Source organism: Spea bombifrons, chromosome 8 (assembly GCF_027358695.1).
Source record: "Spea bombifrons isolate aSpeBom1 chromosome 8, aSpeBom1.2.pri, whole genome shotgun sequence".
Lineage (NCBI taxonomy): Eukaryota > Metazoa > Chordata > Amphibia > Anura > Pelobatidae > Spea > Spea bombifrons.
The window spans coordinates 5543094-5565508 of NC_071094.1; the positions used below are offsets into that span (position 1 = coordinate 5543094).

The 22415-nt window shown below is 43.5% G+C and overlaps 1 protein-coding gene across 1 annotated transcript in view; it reads right to left on the bottom strand.

Moving 5' to 3' along the window:
- HMCN2 (hemicentin 2) overlaps nt 1-14997 on the bottom strand; it is a 66215-nt gene extending 51218 nt beyond the window's left edge. The window contains exons 1-15 of the mRNA XM_053472847.1: nt 14692-14997; nt 10814-10884; nt 10553-10711; nt 9955-10077; nt 8845-9016; nt 8538-8644; nt 7296-7416; nt 6626-6889; nt 6313-6457; nt 5814-5935; nt 4802-5068; nt 4059-4200; nt 3830-3957; nt 3391-3504; nt 3027-3176 (exon numbers count right to left, since the gene is read on the bottom strand). Of these exons, the coding sequence (XP_053328822.1) occupies nt 3027-3176; nt 3391-3504; nt 3830-3957; nt 4059-4200; nt 4802-5068; nt 5814-5935; nt 6313-6457; nt 6626-6889; nt 7296-7416; nt 8538-8644; nt 8845-9016; nt 9955-10077; nt 10553-10711; nt 10814-10884; nt 14692-14926 (2320 nt within the window). The 5' untranslated portion in view covers nt 14927-14997. The remainder of the gene's footprint in view (nt 1-3026; nt 3177-3390; nt 3505-3829; nt 3958-4058; nt 4201-4801; nt 5069-5813; nt 5936-6312; nt 6458-6625; nt 6890-7295; nt 7417-8537; nt 8645-8844; nt 9017-9954; nt 10078-10552; nt 10712-10813; nt 10885-14691) is intronic.
- Nucleotides 14998-22415: the final 7418 nt, after the last annotated feature.

The window sequence follows — 22415 nt, forward strand, 5'->3', positions numbered from 1 at the left end:
AATTGGGACCTGTGTGGCACCCCCCCCTGATGAGTGGCACCCCGATGGGCCAAAACTACCACCCCCACCCCACCCCCTAAGTTCACCACTGCTAGTAGCTCAGAATGTTCGCTGGGTATGAGGGTATCGCAGGGTTCTACATCCCTAAAACCCCCAATAATGTGTATAGAAACAGCAGGGAATGGGTTTATAAATTAAATTATCTCAATGAAATAATCCTTGTGTCAATGGACCATGTAGCTGCCCAAAGTACGGACTCCCTGTGCTCTCTCATACGGTTTATAATGCTGTGGGGGAGATTCCTCTCTAAGGCATCCAGAAATATCCGGGATAAGACTTCAGGTTAATATAATCCTAGGCATGTGTGAGACGTGATGTTCTTGGTTTGTCTGGAAGGAACAGCCTGCGTATCTAAAATGTTCTCATTCCTCTGTTCGGACAGCGAGCTCCTCTACATCTTTGCTAAGAAGCAAGAAATGGGAGAACAAAAAGGGCCCTTTATCCGTCAAGGAGGTGGACACGATACCTCAAAGCCCATTGGAATCAAAGGGTTAAACCGGAGGCTGCTCCAAATATACCAGTAAACCCCACTTATCCGAGTTATTTAATGGTCTGTCTGTCTGTCCCATCACATCTGTTTGCCAACATGTGTCTCCGGCCCCTGTGCTACTCGTGTGTCAGGGGGCTTTAAATCCTTGTGGAGTTATTAATGCTTCTGTCTGCCCTTTTTTGTGTCGTTAATGGAGCGTTAATGCCTATGTCCCCCGGGGCATCTTTTTTTTTTGCCTTTTATCATGTTCTAACATGTCTGCCATTACAAGTTGTAAACGCTTTTCCAGCTGTATCTTTCTGGACAAGACTCGATAACAAGGAGGAATTGTACTTAACAGACATGAAAGTTTTCTTCTTAGTTTTTTTTTTTATAGTACATAAAAGTAATGAAAGCCCTCAGCCAACCACATCATTCGGTAACCATGTGTAATCAAGGGCTATATTCACTAAATACTGAGTTGTATTGAGAGGAACATTTTACGCATTGGGTACATTATTATTATTATTATTTATTGTTGTATATAGCATTACTTACTACATTTAGTGTATAACGATAAGATACCCGAAGTGGGCAAAGCGGCTTTTGGGGGGCTGTAGAACCCTGTGATACCCCCGACATTCTGAGCTCCTAGAAAAGAGGGGGCATCAGGGGAAGACACAGGGATTTGCTTCCCAAAGAGGGACTGTCAGTCTAAAACAGTGACGACTGGGTGGTATGCCAAATACCCTAGTGAGTGTCTATGGAAAGAGGGGCTTAGTTGATCTTCTAACTGCACCCCTAAATCAACCAGGCGGGTCGCTGGCCGGTCGGGTGCTCTAGTGTACGGCCACCGGCTGGACATGCCTGTCCGCAAGCTACGTGACCATAGAAACATAAGGTGTGCTTATATATATATATATATATATATATATAGATATACAGTATATATATATATAGAGAGAGAGAGAGAGAGAGAGAGAGAGATAGATATCCGGACATCAGACCCACTTATGCCATCAAGCAGCCGCTGCCCGTCTCATCATCGCTAGTCCGGCCCTGAATTCCACGCGCCGTTTAATAGATAAACCCCAATAAAAACCTGCGTACGGCAAGCAGACATCATTTTCACTTAAAGTTGTAAGAATGATAGTATTTTAGGATCTTTTGTATCAGTTTCGAAAACATCCCATGGGAGCCTCCCCGCTCTGAAAAAAACCCAAAAGGTTAACATACGCCTATGTTATTTTTGGGGTATTTATATACTTTTCGAGGATAATTGTATCTCTTGTGACAAAACCTCTTTCCCCGCTCTGTTATTTTATTGTCTGAGTTATCAAAAAGCAAACACTGTTTGTGAAGCAGGCCTCGCGTTATCAAGAAGTAGACAGAAGGAGTCCGATAGCGCTCCGTTATACACGGACACACGCTCGCACCGGAGCCCCAACGCTCACCGGCCACGCGAGCCCAAAGCCCGCAGGAGTTTCACCAATCGGGAAGTCACATATTGGAATCGGATTACAAGCTATTTTGTAGGATTGTAGATGAGACTTTTCTGTATTTAAATGGTTAAAAACAATGTTTTATATAATAAAAAGGTTACATTGTTGGTTCCTATGCAAGGTCTGAGAAGACAAGGCAATGGCTTGAGGGGCTTCTGAGTTATAAGAAGATCGTTGTAATTATTCTTACAAATGCTTATTAAAGGTGGACGGAGAAGGTTTGGACAAGAAAAGCCACTTAATAGCTCCAAAGGTCTGCGGAAAGGTCTATAACCATCCCAAGGGCAGCTCAAGGTCAAAAAATTAGCTTCCAGAGAGCCAGAGGTGACAAATCAAGGAAAAATAGAGATAAGGATCATAAATGAGCTTCTATTGAGAAGAAAGGCACTTTGTGCTTCAAAAAGGGGTATTTGGCCCTCCTTTAAACTCTTGGAGAAGAATAGGACCTTAATACACGGAGTCTGTGGCCCAGTGTGGAGGTATTTACAAGACGGCTTTGAACAGGCTGCAGGCGTTCATGGCCACATAATAAGAACGAAGTCTTCTCAAAGGCAGAGCCTTCCGAGGAACCCCTGCCTCAAATGAACGCGTGGGGAGCCATAAGAAAGGTCAAGCCAACGCAAGGACACGCCGAGGGGAATGTTATACCGACTTCCCATAGTATCCGAAGAACAAGCATCAAAAAGAAATATGTTCTTTAACAAACACAGAGCATTCTCCAGGTGATACAACTATTCTCGGCCCACATGGTTTGGTCATTATGTACAAGCGCTTGACTTCCACATCTGTTTTGGACAGAAGAATGTCCTATCTGTAATTATTACGACGCAAGGGTAATAACTCTTTGGTCTTCTTCCTTTAGAGTTGATTTTTCTATTGAATATTTTAAATAAAAAAGTATTCACATATATATACATGGAAGGTAGAATTCACTTCTATGGACATATAGATCTATAGGATAATCTCCACCTTCACAGAATAAGAGAAGGACTTACTGCCCACTTCCACGTGGATGACGTCGGACGATGTTCCTGCCTCGTTGGATGCCACGCAGGTATACGCTCCTGCGTCTTCTACATTCACATCCCGGAGCCTCAGAACTCCTTTGTCGGAGTTGATTAGAGAGCCCGTCAATTCCTCTTCTCCTAAATAAATAACATGGAAAGGTTTAGAACTCGGGCTACATCCTTCTGTGAATACCGTACATCTTAGAGCAGATCTGGCCGAATAAGAGCCTCCAGCTGTCGGAGGCAATAGTCGGGGGGGGGGGCATTGCTGTCATTTATAGCCATTGTAGTGTCACATGTTAGTATTCTGGCCAACAACATAAGAAATGTATCAAGAGGTGATCTCTGTTACCTTTGTACCATATGACCAGCGGCGGAGGGAGCCCCTCCGTCATACACTCCAGAACGGCATCCTCTCCCACCGGCACTTGCAGAGACGATTTCACAGCACTGACTTTTGGAAGTTCTGCAAAAGTTTTAAAAAGTTTTTTTTTTTAAATAGTGTTTTAAATCAATTTTTAAATACAGAGTTTTTCTCCGTGAGGGCCAAGGACAAGAACGTATCCCTTGAGGTTGCCAGGGTTCACATCATGAGAGTAATTAACCTGTTTAATTATACGTACAGCTACAGATGCTACATACAGAACATTGAGCGGATTCGTTCAAGTTAGACCCTCACAGGCATCCTCAAAAAACCCAGTTTTTCCTTCAGGTATAGCTTAATCCCTAAATTACGCAAAAAAAAAGAAAAGATGTATCACGTCAAATCATTACATTTACCGCAAACGTACCTGTATAGGTGAGGATTACGGACTGCTCGTCGGTGCCTAAATCATTAGAAGCTACACAGCTGTATTTCCCCGCATCGTCTTGGCTCGCATCCTTAATCAGCAGCGTGTGATCCTCGGTGATCGTATATCTGTTTGCGGGAAGACGCAGGATGCATACGATGTAAAAAAGTATAACAAAAAAATAATAATCCAGCCTTTGTCTCCTTATCCAGCACTGTCTGTCACTAACCTGCTGTCGTTGCTGAGAAGGTGGTCTCCGTGTCTCCAGGAGATGCGAGGTTCTGGATGACCCGAAACGTCACATCGTATCCTTACTACTCCTCCGAGGGTCAGCTGAGTGGCACTTGAGTCAATCTGTATGCGTGGAGGTTCTGGGAAACATCAAAATCCCAAAAGACAACACTCATTAAAAGGCTATCGCCATGAGAAGACTTGATGGTGAAAGAGTTTTGGATGGCTTGTGCTCTCTTCAAAACTACTTCATGGTTGCCCCATTTTCTGGAACCACCTAGTGGTCTATTTTACTAAACCTGTTATGAGCCAAGGCCATGCCCAAAGGAGACACCGTTAGATGTAAATCCGCAAAAATAATAATTGTCACATCGTCTTACATCGTCTGCAATATAACTCTGCTGGATCCCATGCCAGCCGGCAATCAGTAGAGTTCTATTTTTCAGTCTATGGAACCCAGCAGGGGTCAGGTGAACCCAGAAATGATTCTCACAGGTCTTGTACAACCTGAACATAGATCATTTCTATGATTATAATTATTATTATTTTATTATATATTTCTATAAACCACTCTTGGACGTAGCACAGTTTGGATTTACTTTATGCCTAAACCTGGGTAAATGACAGTTTGGACATTCCCTGTGTATATCTAGATACTAAAAATCACAGCAGCCAAGAGCACAGGGACATATGACCCAATACCAGCAAATCATAAAAGCAGGTGAGCAGGTGACATCTTACCCTGAACAGAGAGCCAGACCGTCGCGGTAGTAGCTCCGTGATTATTGGTGGCAGAGCACAGGTAACGGCCGGCATCGCTTGGCTGGACATTCCGAATCTCCAGGGAAGAGTTTTGTAGGATTCTTAGCCTTCCCTCGTCCAATATTCTCTTATCATATTCCCAGGTGAGGTTATGACGCACGTCTCCCAGGACGTGACACGAGAGGACAGCCAGGTCACCGAGAGAGGCGGTATAGTTACGGAGGACAGAGATGGTAGGTGGAGGCTCTACGACCAGAGGAACAGAAGGTCAGAGGAAGGAAATCCTTGACAATAACAAGAAGCCATATGTATCTAGAATGCACATGGACAGCGCCTTGAACAACACCATCATTAATGAACTGGGGCAGTTGGAGATGGGTTCATGTTGACCCACGTTGTGTCCTCATTAAAGAGGGTTTGAACATTTTCATCTCATTAACTCAATCTTTAGGAAGTTGCAAAACTTTTTATTTTTATTGTTCCGGCAACATAAGATTCTGAAGAAGACTACAGTTATTATTAGTTCTTCTCCACGGGCACCGCATCCCTACCCAGGAACACCTCAAATGTTTTTACGTTCTTGAGAGCAACGCCAATTCATTCATCGACGAAGGCCAGGACATGTCAAAACATATGTCTGGAGATGCTTTATGATAGGGATCATACAGATTTGCTGATGGAGATCTTTCCAATCTAATGGATAAATAATGAATACATCTGAGATGCTCCTAAGTGTTGAGCTTTTTACCATCTTGTGCCTTTTGTTGGAAACGTCAACTTATTAACTCTTTCTCTTACTTCAAGTCCAAGACATATCAGCTTCCATCTCTCGGGGATGGAAAAAATATTGGGAATAATTATACAGATCAGCTGAGGATAGATCCTAGTAGTAAGCTTGCAGACTGAGCATGGTCCATTTCTTACATGGCCGTGGTGGCCATAAATTAAGGTCTTGAAGGTCAAAGGTGTGATGAAATCCTGGTCTACTTACCTGCCACGGACACCGTGGTGAGGGCATAACTTGCGCCTACTTTGCTGATTGCGGTGCACACATAAACTCCTTCATGACGACCGGACGCAGATGGCACCTCCCAGGTGGCATTGCCAGATTCCCTAAAAAAAAGAAGCAGTAGTGAGCCATAATCGAGATAACACAACACAACATTTATACTTATTCCCAAGAAGCTGTTTCATAATAGATCATGAGGTCCTTAGCCGAGCCGTGGCCAGCCAAATACTGGTTGGTGATCACAAGAGTTTGTCAATATCTGGAATGATACACGTAACTCCTGATCACGACCAGTTGTGGTTCCATCTGAAAATTCCACCCAGTGGCCACAAACTGGAACCCACAATTCTAATTACTACGTGTGTCATAGCGTTTCATTGTGGTCAGTGTGAGTACTGGGAGTAAGAGGTTCTGGAACAAGCGGTAACCCCGCTAAATGCCATTCAGACATTGGAATCGCAATCAGTCCAAATCAACTTACGGGAAAAGACGTTCGTCTCCCAGCTTCTCCCCATCCCTTGAGAAGCGTAGTCGAAAGGGAATGTCACTGACAACAGAGCAAGGGATGACCAGCGGGCGCTGATGATAGCCCTGTATATTAGCTGGCATTGCCACAGCGGGCACATCTGCAAGTGGGTAAGGGAAAAAAATCTCAAATTAATACAACAATGCAATGTAACAATGTAACTGGACAATGCTGCATTCAGTGAGATTATGTGTTACATCAGGGAAATGGCTTCTCGGGCAGAAGGAATGAGTTAGAGTCTACCAGTCGCTTGTGTTATCTCTCATACCTGGTACTACGCTGGTGTAAGCCACATTGGAGAGGCGCTGGAACTGGTGCCCTCCGTGGTCGGTGCCGCGGACCTTCATGAAGAAGCTTTCCCTGGGAGCCTGAAACTGGGGGACCGACCACAACTGCTTGGAGCGTTTGTAGGGTAACCTTTGAGCAGGCAGAGAGAAGTAAGATTCGCCCGAAACACGCATAAGGTCCAGGGCTTCCACTTTTCCCGGTGGAGAAAGTCCGCTGCAGTTGATCATGGCCGAGATGGGGATTCCTTACACAAGAGGCAGAAAACAAATCTGAATTCCCAATGTTCTCTATTGGCGGACAGAGGACACAACATGCCCACATCAACATTTAGATCCATACAAGGTTTCACCTCCATATAAAATTCACCAAAGAGCAGATCCGTTGTCATTTTGACCACCATACAATATTTTTTAGCGTTATTAGTCAGGGACTTTTCTTTAGCTCAGCAGGGGTTATAGGGGCCACAAACCATTTAAACCATTTTTGGGTGAAGTCTGTGTTTCTTAGAGATCATGATACAAAATCTTATGAAACCCTAGTTTTTATCAAAGTGCTAAAGAACAAAAAAACCAGTTCTTCGCTTTCTTTGTGTCCAGACGTCCCCTATGGATAATGTACAGACGCAAATAGGCACCCATTGTTTTTTTTACCTTGTATTGGACGTTCAATCACTCGAGAAGGATCTATAACAGCGGTCGTGGAAAAAGCTGCACGGAAATCCAGAGTGCTGACCCCCGTGATTCTAACCGTGTGACGGCCGCTGCTGCCAATCTGCAATGAGACAATGAGAGGCTGCTGATGAAGACCACGCCGAACCGTCGGCTGATGATTATCACTTACATATACCGTACACGTAATGTCAAAAACACGGTACCCAATTACTATGAGAATCTGGAATGCCATGAAGACATTATCTATGGTGTAAGACCTTCTGCCTTTGTCTGTTTCATGGATAATATTTTAAAAGGAGAACTTATATGGAGAAGTTCTAACTGCAGAACTTTGGAATGTTCGTGACAGTTTCTCCAAAATGTATCTTCGTAAATATCTCTGTGATGTCAGAATTTGGGCTTTTTAATGATGCCTGCCTTCAAGAATAAGCTGGGCCAGATCCATGTGCATTAATCAGGATGATGATGATGATGACGTGCGCCTATCGGGTTCACAGCCTCATTAGGGTAACGAGCTGCCAGTCTGACGGAGGGAAATGGAAGCAGCCCAAGGAAACAATAAACAAAATTTCAAGTTGAGTTTATTCCAGAGATCAAAAAGATCAAGCCAGGGGGGGGGGCAGAACGGCCCCACACCTTCACCATGCGCTCATTATAAAAAGTGCCAGGATTTTATTTTCCACGAAAGATCTGAGACGGGTTTTTAGTAGTGCCGGCTTTAACCCTAAATATTCTGACTACGGCAGAAAATGCCACTTTCTGCCCCCTTTGGTTTCGGCCAAAAGTTTACGAGGTCGGTTACATAACACATGTTTACGGGGTGAATGTCGGGAAGAGTTCTTTCCCAGGACTAATTGGTTGAGCCCTTTAAATAGTTTGAAATAAGTCTCCTAAATACACTAAAAACTAGAAATCAGAAAGCAACTTAACATAAAAAAATATTTAAAAAATAATTAAAGAAATGTATTTAAAGTACCAATAAACTATTAAAAAAAACTCTAAATGGCTCTTTAAAAAAATTTTAACGGCTACGGTGAAAACCTCAGTTTTAAGGACACAAAAAGTGTTTTTAGAATAACTGCCCCCACCTTCACCTCATTTATAACAGGAGCTACTTCAGAACCATTATCGAGCGATCTTCTCCCACTCATGTCTCCCTCGCTTACTCGATTCCGTACTGTAGGACTCGGCTTCGCTCAACACAGAGTGTTAATTTATTACCTTGATAGTCCAGATTCCAGGAACCGTTGGCTTCAGGCCTAGGACCAGAGCCGAATTAGGGATTGTTAGCAACTCCTCCAGCCCCTGGCTCACGGAAAGCACTCTTCCTACAGAAGAAGACATGGGTGAGGTTGGTCGGGTGGAAACATTATCACATTGAGCTTCCCATGAAGCAAAGACAGATTATGACAAGGAGAAAAAAAATGGTCTATGGAGGAAAAAGCAGAATAAAATAACACAGAGCGATATAAACGAGATCTCCTTCAAGATCCAAGGAGCTTTACACGTTAGAAGGAGAATTCCATACCGGTGGGATCGGTGATCTGTATATCAGGGTCCGGCCCGCTCAATGATATGGTCACTTCTTTGAGGCTGGGATCAAATGGGATTTTCCAGTTTCTCTCTCCGGCTGTCTCGTGGTCGGTGGACAGCAGGTGGACCTTGGAAGCCTGGATGGCCTCCTCCACCCATTTCAACACCTAGAAGACAAATACTCCGATGATCAAAGCTAGTCCTGAAATTGTTTGTACCCTGAAGCCTTTAACTGGAGGTCTATGCTTCAAGATGATAAAGTATTGATTTTCCAATATATGCTCCAGAAAGAAACCCCAGTTTACACCGGACGGGTTCCATGCATTAAATAAGAAGGGCAAGTGTGAAATGTGAAAAAAAAGAAAATAATTGTCCACCGTCTTAACTAAACGTATTTACAATATTCCCGTCCGTTAGGTCAATATCAACGGCAATACTCATTTTTCATATATTCTTTTAGTTGACTCTTACATTGGTGCAGAACATGGATTAACTCAAACGGCCCCGTTTTCGACAGGCGGGAGGAATGGCGGCTACGTAACCGGCTTGCCAGCGAATGAATTAAATAAACATCGATCAACATCACCCATATGTTTAAACAATCCTCTGGGTGGTATGGATAGTTACTTTAAATAAATAACAAAAGGGCTCTCAAGTTATCCGCCGGTAGGGCTTGGGTAAGGGGAATTGAGGATGTGATTATTCAGCACATTAATGTGACCGTGCGAATGAATTAGGGCACTGTCAGTAATCAGAGCCAGATGGGCCAGGTTCAGCCGGCATGAAGGAGACACGCGGGCTTCGGCTTCCCCTCCGTCATAAACAGCAAACAGATGTGAGCTGAGGGGGGTCTGTGCGCCGAAGGTTCAAAGCATCTCTGTTTGTAATACAATCACTGCTACAGGGAGACTAAAGCGAATGAGACGGCTCACCTATAAAGCGGCCGCAATTTTACAGGGAATGCATCTTCTATATATATTTATATTTTAATGTGTGATGCAAGATCCGAAAATCCTTAAGTTCTCATAAAATACCATGCGAAATGATTGAGAAAAGTCTAAAAACAGAATGATGAAGAAGCCGTAGGAACCCGACAATCACTTACTTCGTTAACCTGCTGCTTGTCCAGGTGGAATATTTGCCCGGAGCTGGTGGCCGCGATCTCTTCGTAGACTCGGTAGCCCTGGTGACTCCTGTCCCCGCAGTCCCCAGTCAGCACAAAGACCACCTTAAAGACAGCACAGTGATAGAAACTCACGGCAAGCAGTCACGGCAAGCAGTCACGGCAAGCAACCTCATTTCATCTTCGACCGACGCTACGCCAAGAGCGTATAGCAAGACTGCATTGGAAACATTGTTACCAAGCATGAGGCTCTTCCAATAAACAAAATATCTGCCCAGTTGGGAGCGTTGGCGACGATATCATAGTCATTCTAAAGGATATTAGTGATAGTGACCCTGGCACTTTAAGGCCAACGGCTCATAGGTCCCAATAGCGCAGTCGCTCCGGGATACTCATGGCCGCATCTATCTACACTTTTATCAGCCTGAATGGAGACATGTAGCTAGCGGGGGGCACACGCTACGTTATTACATTGGCCGTCTGTGGTGGACGGGTAACGGGGCACCGTCCAGTGGGGCAGTCACGTCTCCAACTACCCTCAAAGAGAAAATGTTGGGAGATATGAGCTCTAGACACCTACTTGAGATTGTTTCAGCTGCAGCAGCTGCAGAACCTCTTGCTTCTTCCTGTAATCCTTGGCTCGGGCGTCCGTGAACACATAGATGAATGATCCTGGGTTGGATACCTCTACGGCCAACTTAATTGCCCCGACGCTCATCTCTGGGCAGTCTCCACCTCCCTACAGCCACGTAAAATAAATACGAGTTCAGTTTTTATTCCTGCTCGTTGTAATAAAAACTGAAGGAAAAACTCCAGAAGGATATATAAAATGATCCAGTACCTGGACGTACAGCTCCTTCAGCTCCCGCTTGAATTTTTCGGGGTCTGTCGTTATAGTCATGGGTCCGATCTCTAGAAGGTAGATGAAGAAATGCGTTGGACAGACAGACATTACATTTATTTTTGGCAAGAACGGATAAATTTAGGGTTGTCATTTTCGACAGAGAAAAGGAAGGTTTCCCGGACTAAGCTGGTTGAAGTGGTGCTGCCCCACCAGCTGCTAATTGTTATTAATGGGGAACGGGGTAACTTCTAAATAAGAATTTTGGTTGGATGGTTTAAATTAGGTCTTAGAACCATAGCACTCGGAATGTTTGCTGGGTATGAGGGGATCGCAGGGTTCTACAGCCCTAAAAACCCCGATAATGTGTATAGAAACAGCAGGGACTGGGTAAATAATATCCATACTTTGTGTTCTAAACAATACTGCGTTACCTAAACACCAATCAATAGGTGACCAGGTCACATCAACCATTTTTTAACAAAGGGCCGGTTGACCTCGACCAGGACTTTCCAAACTATTTTGGACTGGCACGGTCAAAATGTATGTATAAGTGTGTGTCTGTGTTAAGTGTGTGTAAGTGTGTGTGTGTTAGCGCGTGTGTGTGTAAGTGTGTGTGTGTGTTAGCGCGTGTGTGTGTAAGTGTGTGTGTGTAAGTGTGTGTGTGTTAGCGCGTGTGTGTGTAAGTGTGTGTCTGTGTTAAGTGTGTGTGTAAGTGTGTGTGTGTAAATGTCTGGGCCCACTCACATAAAATACGTGCTACTAACGTCTCTTAGAGGGCAAGCTCTTGGGACCGGCGTCCATAGGCGTCCACCCACACTGTCGGATGTTCTGGAATGTGTCGTATATCATTAACAAGGCAATGAGGGATTAGTCATGGATTTGCTGCTGTAAATGCAGCTGTTCTGGGGGTAGGATCAGGATGTACTACTCACAATAGCTGATAACAGCCATTAAAATCCTATCCAACTACATTACTAATTGAGGTCTCTTTGATGCCGGGGGGGGGTTATCGGGAGACATTGAGGGGAGGAATTAGGAACGAAGGGAACTTTTTAAAACATGGCTGCCATGGAGAAAGTGCCAGAAACAGGGGGGGGGGCACCAAGGGGTATTTGGAGGGGGTCCTGGGCCATAAGTTCGTTCTGGGCCCAGGCATTTCTGATGGCTCCTTGGCATGGCAGCTATGGCATCTATATGTCATGCACTACTTGTTACGTCCCGGTTACTCGTTGTACAGCGCTGCGGAATATGATGGCGCCATATAAGTCAATAAATCCTAACATGAATGATAATGCCTGGTTTAAACTAAAACTCCTATCATCCTCAGCTAGAATAGATGATTGCATTTGCACGCCAATACTTGGAAGGGGCCAAGTTGCCCAGATCCAGGGTAAGTAGTGAAATCTACCCCGGGTAGATAGTGAGCAGCAGAAAAGCATGAAAAGCTGGGGTTTTGGGGCTGTTTTCTGCCCCCATTTGGAGTCTGTTTTGGGGTTTTTTCTCCCCGGCCCCTGTTATTAACATGTGGTTCAATTATTTCCAGCGCTGAGAATGTATTAATGTCATTATATTCCCAGCTGGACGGAGGCTTCCAGCTGCACTCAGCAAGTTTCGCTTTCCAGGGAACATGCGCGTAATACGGCCAGCCTAAGGAGGTCTTATCTGAGACCTGTCTGCTAGTGGACCCCATATCCCAAAATGTACAGCCCCGTCCTAAAAACAGCTGTTTCCCCTCACAAGGGAAGGGCTGCGCCTTTAATAACAACGAAGGAACAACGTGAATGGCTTATGGAACGAGAACAGTTTAAGAGTAGTAGATTCATAGCGCATCAGCTAGGGGTGCGTGGTAGATATTAACACAAAAGTAATCATGTTTTTCCTTTCTTTCTTTCTTTTTGTAACACTACTCGGAAAATGAAATAAATGCAGGATTATTTTTCACGGTAACTTTTTGAGAGCGTAAAATTGGCAGGTTTCGGGGGGGTTTTTTTACAGCTGGAGTAGCGGGAGCGAATGGGTTAATCAGCCAATGTGTCAAAGGAACAAACAGAGAAACACAAAACACACAACAGCACAAAGGGCTCTGTTTGATCTTTACAATTTACATCTCACAGATCTGAGACTATACGGGGTTTATCTGCCTGGGCATCTGGCGCTGTATGTTTGTGCAGCCCGCTGTATGTTTGTGCGGCTCGCTGTATGTTTGTGCAGCTCGTTTGTGTCAAAGGAACCGATGTTGGTGTTTAGGAAGTCTGATTCTGAATTGTATAATTGTGCAGAAAAGCATGTTTGCGCGAGGAAACGTTTGCGTAAATATTTACATATATTTCTATATTTTTATATATATTTATTTATATTTTTATATTTATTTATATATATATATATATATATTATATTTACATATATTTCTATATTTTTATATATATTTATTTATATTTTTATATTTATTTATATATATATTATATTTACATATATTTCTATATTTTTATATATATTTATTTTTATTTTTATATTTATTTATATATATATATATATCTTATATTTACATATATTTATATATTTTTATATATATTTATTTATATTTTTATATTTATTTATATGTATATCTTATATTTACATATATTTATATATTTTATATATATATATTACTATTTTATATATATTTATATATATTATATTTGTATTTATTTATTTATATATATATATTTATTTATTTTATATTGTTTGTGTGTATATATATATATATATGTATATATATATGTATGTATATATATTGTGTTCTTTCTATGTGATTGTATGTTTTTTGTTGTGTGGGAATGTATACTTTATAATTTTATATACTAATCCCCCTTTTTCTTAAACAGTGAAATGACTAATTAGCCGGAGACTCTTGGACTGAGGCATAACTCATTGCCAGCTGTGATTATAATCAGAAAAACACATGCAATTGATGTTTTTTTATGAAAAAGGGCATCATACGTTTCAATGTTACCAAAACATTCAGCTTTTGTAGTGACATAGTCCCTTAACCCCTTGTGTACCCCATGCAACAGTAGTACTGCGATGTGTTGTGCACTCCAGGTGTTATGAAGGGGTTAAACATCTACAAAATTCTTTCCATTTCCTAAATAAACTCCTTAAATCTTGCGAAACCTCAGATTATTATTCTAAGAGGGAGATTACAAGAAGCCGACATATACCGCGGCGCAGCACTGTGCGGCTGAGATGCCATAAAGACTCGTGTTCCGATGTAGCAGGGCATCATTTTACTCGCCTTTGAAAGGCACTAAAAACAGAAACGCTGCCAATGTCTATCTGTGGCCGAACTTCGACTCACATCACCCTCAGCCATGCCAAGCAACTCTAAATCTACCATGTAAGTCCCTACAGTCTACAGTATGCTGTCATAGAACGATATCAAATTCCAAAGAACAAAAAGCGACTGGAGAACAGAGAAAGACTCAGAGCCGGCCGATAAATAGTTAAAAGCACATTTTCCCCCTTTTCATTGGATTTTTATACTGTGTTTGTATCATAAAGGTAACTGGAGCGGCTGCCAATTCTCTGAGAACAGACATAAAAAAAATTGTATCTTATCTGAGTCTTCTGAATTCCATGACGTTCTGTATTTAACTTTAAAGGTGCTGGAAAGCATGAGTAATATGTTTCTACTGCTATGTTTTGTTGGCTTCTCTGGCACGCAACAGGTTAATGATTAGGACAATTGCCTTTCTGGGTTCCTATGGATGGCATCAGTGTAAAATATGCTTTATTTAAAGAACAATGGAATGTCGCATAAAATCCGCCCCTGACCGCCATACAAAAACATCCTGGCCCGAAGAGCTTACTATTTGAAGGGATGTCAGGGACCTTACCTGGATCGTGAAATGGAACCAGGACATAACTGCCGATGGCCTTCGTCCTGCGGTTCAGAGTGCGCTCCAAGATCCGGTTGGCCCCTTCGATCACCTGTCTGAGGTCATCGTACATCGAGCCGGTGACATCAAACACAAAGGCCAACGATGGGGCGGTGTCCTCCTGGACGTCTCCATAACCCACCTGGACCATGAAGAAAGCGAGCAGCAGAACGCGCAGATCCCCGGCAGCCATCCCCCCTCGCCTGAACCCGCGCTCAGAGGGCAGCTCGAGGGTCTTGGAGAAGAAGAGGACCCTGTGGTCAGCGTCCTTAAATCAGGTTGGGTTACTGTGCTCCGGCTGCAGCCCCCGGTCTGTCTGATGCTTCTACTGGCAGCCTGGCTTTATAAGAGAACCTGCCCCCACTCTGCCTTACCAAACTTTTTGGGAGGAGAATTTCAGCCCCTTACAGCAAACAAAGAGACCCCTCCCTGCCTCCTGCACAGAGCTGGCCGAGGGTAAACCATGTCTCTGGATACCTGAGAGGGAGGAGGGATGTACAACAACAACCACCCCCTCCCCATAATCATCGTCCCCTTCTACCATACCAGAAGAGAACAAGCATCCGAAAAAGTAGCGCACCCTTCCCTTCCACCCCTTCCCCAAATTCTTTCCTTCTTCCTCTGATTTCCCATGTTCGTAGCACAAACTTCAAATGGACAGAAGTACCCATGGTGAGCGGCGTTGTTATTCTATTAATCCCTGTACCCACTGCCTAGGGCCCGTCGTCATGTCTCGAGTTGGGCTGCCAACCGTAGCAAACAACCTAAGGCCCTGCACCGTATAAATTCGACTCCTTCCGCCCGTAGCAAAGGTACGAGACAAAAGGTCCTTGTGCTGGAACGTATTTGGTCGTCTGCCAATTACTACTCGTATTGTCACTTTCTCCCCCCCATTGCAGAACTTTAATGAAAGGGATAGGGCCGAGGTCAATTGGAACTCCATAAAAGGTTCCAGAGAAGGGGTCAGTGAGATCAGTTCCTCTTGCTTCAAAGATCTAATTTGCCCCAAGTCCTTGTCCTTCCTTAATGATCGAGGGTTCCAGGTTATTGCGTCATATGCTGGACCTTTAAGCCATTGCTGCTGTAGAAATAGGTGCCCTGTCTGTGGCCCTTGGTGAGCCCTATGGGCTGTTCATGTTCACTAAGACCCAAGTTAGATAGATTGCAAGTAACATCTGGCTTCAGTAAGAAGGCCCAAAATATTTCTCCAATGGCTTCGACAGAACCCCAAAATACCAGAAGGAACTCACAGAAGTTCAAATGTTTGGCTGAAATGTTAAAATTATGGAATCCCCCCGTCATGAAAACAATCATTGTGGGTCCAATTCTGGTAGACTGGTAGTCCAGTACTCTTGTTTAGCCGGTCACATCTTTATAAGCAACACCCGAAACATGGAACATAGGTGAGCCACGATTTCTGTTGACTTGACTTTGATCCAAGTAGGCACCTGTGCTCAAGCAGACACTTCAGGTGTGACATACAAATCAGGAAGGCGGCGTTTGGAAGGCGCTGGTCTCATCATTACCGATGTAGGTTCATGAGAAAAAAAACATGAGAATTTGGAGCTGTGTCGAAATCTGCCCATTGACCCTCAGACTGGACTAAAAGCCCCGATCCAAAGGTCCAAACCCTGAGAGTTCCCAGTGCTCTCTCCAAAAAGCTCTCCCCCAAAAAAGGAGAGGGACTGGAGCTGGAAACCCGGGGTTTAACGGGGTTACTAAGTGATGCTCCTTGGATACTGTGAGTTTGTGTGACCTCTTGGTCAACATCCATCCATTTGGCCAAGCCAAGCCAAATGGACCCCGGTTATTTTGAAAACGTGGCTTACGTGACGCCTTGCGCGGCCGCCGCTGTATCTCAGGGCGGATCTTTGAAGTATGATACGGAAACCTCGGCGCCGGGGTTACAAATCTTTCCTGGAATGTAAGACTAAGCAAGTTTACAAAAGTACAAAAATGTAGATAAAAAGTAAGACGCGTACCGCGTTAGCTACAGAGAACCCATAACTGATAAGGAGACCCTCCAATACAGGTTAAAAGTTACCAAAATGTACGCCAAAAAAATAGCTAAAAATTTAGTGGACGTCGGGGCAGATTTCAAATGATTTTGGCAGATTTAGGAAATTGTTTTGTGAAATAAGAAAAGTGACTCATATCCCAAATTATTCAGTAATTTGATTTCTAGGAAACATTTTTTTTTGTGTGTCTGTAACAGCAGAATGCTACAATCACTCTATTCAGCGAATACAGCCCCACAGTTTAAGGTGTGATTAGGGAAGAGTTTAGCTGTGATCAGAAAACAGATGAGGCATTCTGTACCGTGCTGCTGATCAGTGAACACATGCATTAAAGCTGTCTGTCTCCCCACCGAGACTCACGCATCTCCCAAACCTTTAACTTTATGGTTTATAATTAGAAGACGGCCCCTAATCAGCATTACACATGGCCAACGAGGGGCATATTTACTTTGGGGGGGGGGTGGATGGGGCTTTACATGACTTTTTAAAACATTGCAACCTATTGATTAGAATTAGAATTTTAATCACACTATTGAATTTAGAAACACATTTTACAGTCCTAGAAAAGAGGGACATTAGCTGGAGAGGGACAGAGGTCCCAAAGAAGGACTCTACCATTTAAAGAGGGACACTAGGGAGGTATGCTCGAAAATTAAATGTATTAATCCCAAATTTCCTATCATTGGATTCACTAAAAGCCACCCATCATCAGTTATAGACTTAGAAGCTTGTGGGGACAGTTTGCTACTGGGATTCCACTGAGGTGTTGATGTCAATGGTTACTCTCTTTAGGTGGGTTCTATGGTCGGCCAAGCTTAGATAAGGATGGACCAAGTCGCCCCAAGTTTTAGGAACACATAGCAGAGGAACCTACTGGCAGCTACATAGAGTAGACCTCCAACATCTAACGGTTCCCATCATTCACCTTATTGTCTCTATACAGATAAGAACACTCGAGTAGACAATTTGATTCATTCTACAGAATCATATAATCTGAGACAGCCTGACGAGGGGAAATGTCATTGGGTGGCCCAACAATACCTAAAGTTTATGCCAGGCTCTCCTAGACCCCTCTAGAGAAATGAAATTTGTGATCATTTATGTGACAGGTTCAGCACATGTGTTCTCCAATCTGGTTCACCATCATTATCCATAGTATCAGTGGCCACTCGAGTTCACAGTGTGGCTTGCAGGTCTAAGTGACCAAGCAGGCTTGACCTTCACTGGCTAACCCAATCCTTTCATGACACCATCGTCTGGCTGGTCCTGCTGAACTTTCCCTTCAAAGGCCACCATTAACCTCTTGGATATTGGTCAACTATGGAGCCACCATATCTAACATGTGGGTATATGTCTAGTATTCTAGTGTAAGTACAAGATTTTATCTTCAGAGTAAGTCAAAGGATAATTTGGGGGGCCCTTCATCCAGAAAACACTCTATTTGACCCTTCATAATATTTTTCCTTAATCTCCGCTTTACGGTATCATATTCAACGTCCTTTCAAAATAATAGAGGGTTCCAGAAACCCCTCTTTCTGAACATGATTTTCAAAAGGACTTCTATGGTTTGTGGAAAAGCCAAGGAGAAGCTTCAGGAGTGACCTTCTAGAATGTCAAAGGCAGGGGGTATCATATCTACCTTAGTCACAGGAGACATTCTTAATAGCAGCAAAGACATAACTCGTCCGGACAAGTCGACATCATCTGTAGGGTTTGTCCGCAGAGCCTTAGTGTGCTGCCATCCAGATGTTCCGTGTCAACATCAGTTTGTGATTGTGGAGAGTCTACTGCAGAGTTTTGAGAGCAACATAAGTAGACAATACAATCGCCTTTCACCTAGATTAAACCATCTGGGGGCAACACAGGTCATGTGACAGGAGGACCTCTTGCACTGACCCCGAAATCTTTTTCTGCTTTCCAGTCTGAGTCGGCCATAACACGATCTCATTAAGGAAGCCACAGAAGCCCCATAAAACCATTAAATACGGATTAACCCTACCAGCCCTAATGGGGGCAAGAAACGACAGAGATATGGGATCTAACTAGCTAATTATATCTTTGTTGCATGCAAAGAATTGCTTGGCCAATGACCCAAATCATTTAATTTGGGGAACCAGCACTGATCATACAGTAACCATTTAATGACCAGGACCTCGGCAGAAAAAGTAAGTCACACAATAGTTTTCATTACAAAATAGAATGTTTGTAGCTTTACTATCTTAGCCCAATCTCCTTAAACCTTTTTCATACTGTCTTGCGGTATATAGAATGCCTGAGGCTTTAATCACCCAGAGGGACCATGTGACTAATTAATGTCTATGGGAAAGGGACTTCATTAGCATAAACAGGACTTCATTTGCGTTTCCATAAAGAATCAGCACGGTGTGGTGTTTGAGGTTGGAATGTAATAAAAATATCACATGGCTGACAACAATGGCGGCCTCTAGACCCGCAGTTAGGCAAAGTTTATTGGAGCAACATGAAACGAACAGTTCTTTACAGACCTGCAATGCATCACCAGACACAACAAACACAAATATTTACGATTTTTCGGAGGCCTTTTAAGTTCACGGCCAAGCGCTTTTGAAATGCTTGTTTAGATACACAGTTGCTTTCCCTGCTTTTTGTTTAAAGTGTGACTGTTAGCCCAAAATATCAATTTTAATTAGATTATCCCCAAAAATATCGTACAGGGAACTTAGACATCGTGACAATCCCGAATCCGTGAAGGTGTTCGATGAGTGGAATGGCCTTCCTGCAGAAGTGGTAGAGATTAATTAAAACATGCATGGGATAGACATACGGCTCCTGAATCTAAGACGGCCCAAGGGCCAATGGCTGACGGGGCCGCTTTGCCAGCAGTTTCTGTGCTTCTAGAAAGTATTGGGGGGGTACTTTGGGGTTAAAATCTTGCATCTTTATAGATGTAAAACACGAAATTGAACTAGGAGACCCCCCAACGCACCCCGCTCTGTGGCCTTGGTTGTTCAAGTTACCCCCTCCCCTGGTTAACCCCCTCCTGAACTCCCTATCTCCCATACATGTTCCTGTGATAAGGACCCTTAGAAGCAAACAGTCTCCTCCAGTAAACTCCAATGCAAATTGGTTTAACTTCTCTCTTCTGATCAATGTCCAGTTCTAAAGAACTTGCCCCAAAGAGGGGGGGTGGAGGGGGGCTTTAACGTTACGAGAGCTCATCAAGAAAAATTTGGAATGGCCTCCAAACAATATATTGTGTTTTGTCCAGAGGAGCTTAAAATGTTTCACTAATTACCTACAAAGCCTTTGTTCTCCGTCCTATTCGTTTCTCCCACTTCTATTAAGTTACTTAACCTCTTAATCACCAATAGCTTGCTTAGAAACATAGAATCTGCCGGCGGATCGGCCCCATTCGGCCCCCGTCTAGTCTGCCCGTTTCTCCTGCTGTAACGACTCAAACCTTAATCAGTCGTTGGTCTCGTCTTAGATTCAGGAGCCGTCTAGCTGTCTATCCCATTCCCTCTACCACTTCTGCTTGTGGCCCAAAAGTTGGACCGTCTCTCCGAAAGTGGGGCATTAAGGTAGTCGCAGTCCAAAGATATACCGTATCTATCTGTGGAAGTCGTTTCACGGTTACGCTTTATTTTGACCCAAAAATGGGAAAATTACCTACAAGGAGGACATTGTGTGAAGCTGAAGGACCACAAATGATGGCCGGGCAGTGGCTGCGACTCACATAGCAAGAGCGCCATCCGGTGGTTAACGACCACGTGGAATAAAATGACATTAAAGAAACGCTACGGCAACGTATTCTAGGTTTTTAAAGCAAATTCTGGGGACATTTTTAAGCGATTATATACCAGGTGACTGAACATTTCCTTTTCCTGGACCAGCCCAAAAGTTTTGCGTTACGTTCAACTTAAATATGCATTTTGTTTTTAAATTGAGCAGCATTTAAATATTATTTATAAGTAAATTCATTTTTTTTATAATAATAAATGTCTGACGAGGGGTTTTATTGATGTTGACCGCAGTTAATGTTTTTGGGGGGTTTTAAAGTAAAAATCTCAATCTCAAAACCGGCCGCTAGAAACAGGGGTATCTGGTGACCCTACGATAAGGTGGCCACGCGACCTACCAACGTCATGACAGCCATCGGCTGTCCTCCTACTTATAGACCCGCCCAAGGCCACGCCTCTAGCCCTGCCCCCAACCACACCCACCAAAAATGTTTTGGCACTGTAAATGTTGGGGGGGTATCCTGTGGCACCACCGGCAGAGGGGCTTTATAGTTAGAGGGGCTTCACAAGTCCCAAGAAAGAGTTTTAATTTGGGGGGGGAGGGGTTTCACATTGCAGCCTGAAATAAAGGAAGCAAAAAAAATATATATTTTATTAAATACACAGAAAAAAAATCATGTATCACGTTATGCGGACGTGCGCCGGCGTCAAATAAAGGATGAAGCGGGTTCTGGAGAAGGCCTTGAACCTTCCAGATCGGGTCCGCAGCCACCTGACGGCACGAAGGAAAGTATTTGATAATTGACGGAAGCCGCGGTTCTGGAGAGCGTTATATATTATCCAGATCCCATCCGCCAAATTATACTATAAACATCACACGGGAGAGCCGACCCTGTTTTTTTTTGTTTTTTTTTTTCCCTCTTTATTTGTTAAAAATATTTTTTTTACGTATACATATTTATAGCGGATACCACATGCAGCTCTTAACACTGAAAAACAAGTTCACTCGACATTTTGAATTGAAAGCTCGCACTCATACCCCCCCCCATTTATTTTTTATTATTATGAGATTTTTTTCATACCGTAGTGCGGAGACACGCGCAAAAAATGTCAATAAGTGTAAAAAAATCTTCAGTGGAAGCCGCTAACAGACAGGCAGACGGAAAGACGGACGGAAAATACGATGACGTGAGGGGCTCTAGTGTTCCCTCTGAGGTGAGCGCTCCAGCACGAAAAAGCAGAGTTTGTTCCCTTCTTGCGTGTTGTGACATCATAGCCTGAATGAGAACGTCCTCTGATGTCATTTAGCGACTGATGAATTGAAATACATACAGAGAGGAATGTATGCTAACATATTTACACATGGCATGCAACATATCAAGCAGGTTTTTAATAGGCGTATAGACAAAGAAAGCCAACAGGTAACGGGTTTGCACGAGAGGGCATGTGGGTGTTAATCAAACATGCGCAGCCTAAGCTGACCCTCAAGATTAGTGCATGCTCGACTTACTGACTGACCAACCATGCATACTCACCGCTTGGTTAGTTTCGACGAGCACTGAAATCTAGTGTGTGCGAGTGTGAGTGAGAGAAAGTGTGTGAGTGAAAGTGTGTGTGTGAGTGTGAGTGAAAGTGTGTGTGAGTGAAAGTGTGTGTGTGAGTGAAAGTGTGCGTGTGAGTGTGAGTGAGAGAAAGTGTGCGTGTGTCAGAGAAAGACAATAACAGCAAATACATTCATATCAGTCTCCAGAACCTCTATAAAAGCCAACAAACGGTTCAACCAATATTTCTCCTCGAGGCTCAAGGAGGCTCTCCTCTCTCTCAAATCGCAGTTCCCGTCGGCCGAAGATCAAGGTGAGTTATTAGCACCACCCGACACCCTGCGCAGAGGAGAAACGTTCCTGCAATACCGCGGAACGACGGGAGGACACCGAGAATTTATGCT